The 3,595-nt window shown below is 49.1% G+C and overlaps 1 protein-coding gene across 1 annotated transcript; it reads left to right on the top strand.

The window, feature by feature from the left end:
* VC83_08523 (uncharacterized protein) lies at nucleotides 1–2,218 on the top strand (the record flags this gene model as incomplete). Its single annotated transcript, XM_024472072.1, has 6 exons — nucleotides 1–258; nucleotides 337–522; nucleotides 581–912; nucleotides 963–1,688; nucleotides 1,794–1,938; nucleotides 2,003–2,218. The coding sequence occupies 6 exons, from the start codon at nucleotides 1–3 to the stop codon at nucleotides 2,177–2,179; spliced, it is 1,824 nt and encodes a 607-aa protein (XP_024320301.1). The 3' UTR covers nucleotides 2,180–2,218.
* Nucleotides 2,219–3,595: the final 1,377 nt, after the last annotated feature.

Here is a 3,595-nt window from a genome sequence, read left to right as displayed (position 1 = left end):
ATGCGTTTCTTCCTCCCATGTATATCTGTTCTCGCGGCAGGGTTGATCGGAGTGGCCGCTACAACGACTCATGGTGATGGTTTTATCCCAGATGGTGTCCTCAGAGTAACCGAAGAGATGAGAAAACAGTCTTGCGTGCCAGAGAAGGAAATCTTGCTTGTCAATGGCACGAGTCCAGGGCCTGCCCTCAGATTCACGGAAGGCCAGACAGTTTGGATTAGAGTGTACAATGATATTGCTCATCAGAACCTTACGATGGTAAGATTCCGCGCAGATTCCTTCTGCCCACTCCGGATATGGAGAATTAGTAGCCACTTTCAACTAACTATCAAACAGCATTGGCATGGCCTCACAATGGCAACAGCCCCATTCTCTGATGGAACTCCTCAGGCCGCCCAATGGCCAATTCCTCCTAACCATTTCTTTGATTATGAGCTTTACGTGCCAATTGGTTTTGCGGGAACATATTTTTACCATTCGCACGTCGGTCTCCAGGCTATCTCTGCTACGGGTCCGTTAATTGTAAGGAACACTTTTCTATTCGCTTAAGTCGATTCTTTCTTGTACTGATATATGACAGATTGAGGATAAAGATAAACCCCCGTACCACTACCATGATGATCTTATCGTCTTCCTACAAGATGTCTTCCCGGATACAGATGAATTTATTGAGCACGCATTACTTGCCGTCCCTATGGAATACGAAAGGGCCCAGGAAATGGTACTTATCAACGGGAAAGGAGGTGGTATTGTCTCATCGGAGATAGGCAAGCGATGCGACGATGAGTTGTCCGTCATCGACGTTGAACCCGGGAAAACTTACAGAGTGAGACTTATTGGCGGAACTGGCTTATCGTTTGACATTCTGGCCATCGAGGGCCATGAGACTCTCCAAGTGATTGAAGCTGATGGGTATGTCTCCTCAGTTTATCATGTCTGCCAATGGAATTAACAATGAATAGAGCCTATACCGACAAGTTTGAGACCCCATTTATGCAAATCAGTCCAGGCCAACGGTTCAGTTTCCTCCTCGACACTCTTAAAAGGCCAGAAAAGCAATATTACTACATACAACTGGAGAGTCGCGAATTTGGACCCCCTACCCGCTCGTTCGCGGTCCTCAACTATGGCCCTCCTCACACCGATACCACCCCTGCAGTTTATCCTCCAGCTTCTGATCCCATCACCTTACCACCATCGGACCCTTACTGGCTAGAGTACTCACTTCGCCCCTACAACAATTCAAAACACCCTGCCGCATCACACAATGCACTTGATTTCCCAACCGCAGAAGAAGTGACTCGGAGAGTCAATATCACATCTCACCTCGATATTCCAGGCGGTGGCCTGCTCTACACGATAAATGGCCACACCTGGAATGAAGGTCTTGTGCACGAGCCTTATCTTGTCAGTCTGTACAAAGATGGCGGTTCGAACTGGCCATCCATGGAACGCGCTCTCCAGCATGATGGTTTGGACCCGGTGACGTATGCTTTCCCAGCAGACATAGGAGAGGTGATTGAGATTGTGGTTCAAGGCACCGGCTCTGCGGGTGGTGGGACAGAGACGCACCCATGGCACGCTCATGGGGCCCATTATTGGGATTTGGGTTCTGGAGAGGGTGTATACAATCGCGAGGAGAACGAGGCAAGATGGCGCAGTTCTATAGGACATCCCATTAGGAGAGAGTATGTATCCCCGTCCATGTCCCCGAATTCCTCTACCTTCCAGTATTCTGGGGCATTCATTGGGTGAGAGCATTACCAGAAACATGAACACTAATCTTTGGATAGTACCACAAACCTATATATGTACGGGGGAAAATCACCAAATGGCACACTCTCGGCATGGAGGGCCTGGAGACTTAGGATTGATCATCCAGGTGTTTGGATGATTCACTGTCATCTTCTACCTCATATGGTTTGGGGCATGAACACTGTGAGTTTTAAACTTTTTATGGATAATTGGTCCTGTAGAAAAGTTACTAACACGTTTATTACAGGCCTGGGTCATGGGGAACCAGACTGAAGTGCTCTCATTGATTGATAAGCCAGGTGTGGAAGGGTACCTTACTTTTGGAGGGAGTGTTGTTGGGAATGAGACGCACCCTCCGGAGGTCGTTGAGTACTTCCCTCTTAGTGACTGGGAGGATGGTACAGTTGGCAATGAACACCCTTGAGCTTTCAGATAGAAGCAGGTAGTCAGAATGATGTTGCCGAGAAGAGAAAGGGGGGAAGGTTGGAAGTGGCGGAAAAAGAAAGGGGGGAAGGTTGGAAGTGGCGGAAAAGAAATTCACGTGTGATGTGATAATGCTAGGCTTTATTATTTCCGCTAATGACAAATGATGCTGCTTGCTTGCAATTTCTCTAGTATTGACAATAGCCATCTTCCATTGACTGTCGTACATGCTTCATTTTGGGATGTGGTCATATTTTGTAATGATGTATGGTTACGCTCACGCTACATCCCACTGAGCCAAAAAGACTACAGTATTCAACTCGCCTATGATGATGATGATGATGATGATGATATTTATTTACGTCTAGCGGGACATGGGTGTAGCCCGCGGCCCTAAGACCTCCCGAAGGGTATGGGGACGTGCTGTAAGGAAGGCCATCACGTGCCACCACGTGAGGTCCCTTTCTGTTGAGGGAAAGAGAATGGGAGCTTTTCCCCAGTGCAATCGTCGGGCTCCCCGATTGGCGCTTGGCGTGAGCAGATTGCCTCGGAACTCCGGCGCATTGGGTTTCAGGCCCAAACCCTTCTGTTACTCAGGGCATTTGGGTAGGCCCTCCGAAAAGACATAAATAATACGTAGGCTCCATAGGTAGTGTAGTAATTCAATTGATCTATTCATTCTATATACTGTAGTCTATTGTCGAGTTTTCCTGCCCGTTGCGCAAAAGCTCAAAGGTCCGGTCACCAAACACACCGCACGATTTGCGCGCGGTCGCGATATTTCGGGCCTTCCACCAACAGGTTATGAGCCCGGCGACGCTCAGGAAGCCTCGCATTTGAACCAAAGAATTGATTCCGAAGTCTCACATCGATAAAGTGAGAGCCTGAGCTACCCACCGGTAATACTCAGTCTAAAGAAGCCCGCAAAGTAAGCCATCGACTTGGCTGCGGCAGTTCAGCTCCACAAGCCGGAAAGTGATAACGGCTCACAAAAAAATGGAGTCGGAACACATCGAGAGGTCCCGGATCCAGAAGCTGTCTGGTCCGAACTATCGGAATTGGGCCCTCCAGATCCAGATCGAGCTTATCGACAGGAAGGTTTGGAGCGCTATCGACAACAAGTTCACGCTCGAATATGAGCTGGACAAGCCAAAAAAGGAAGAAACTGAGGAGGCTGCCGCTACACGCGAAGAACAGCTCGCTTTCCTCCGCGACAACAGGGCTAGGAGGATCATCCTAGAAAGTTGCATCCCGTCGATTGTCAACCGGGTTATAGGTCTCTCGACAGCCAGGGAGGTCTGGGACAAGCTCAAGAAAATGCACGCCCGCGACGGGCTGCAGCAGCTGGACTTAAAAAACGAGGCCTTCGGGAGCTACCTTCCGCCAGCGTCTACACCGGTATTTGACATCGCCACGA

This window comes from Pseudogymnoascus destructans, assembly GCF_001641265.1.
Source record: "Pseudogymnoascus destructans isolate 20631-21 unplaced genomic scaffold scaffold_28, whole genome shotgun sequence".
In the NCBI taxonomy this organism is placed as follows: Eukaryota; Fungi; Ascomycota; class Leotiomycetes; order Thelebolales; family Thelebolaceae; genus Pseudogymnoascus; species Pseudogymnoascus destructans.
Note: the sequence above shows the minus strand (reverse complement) of the source record. Positions and strands in the feature narration are given on the sequence as shown.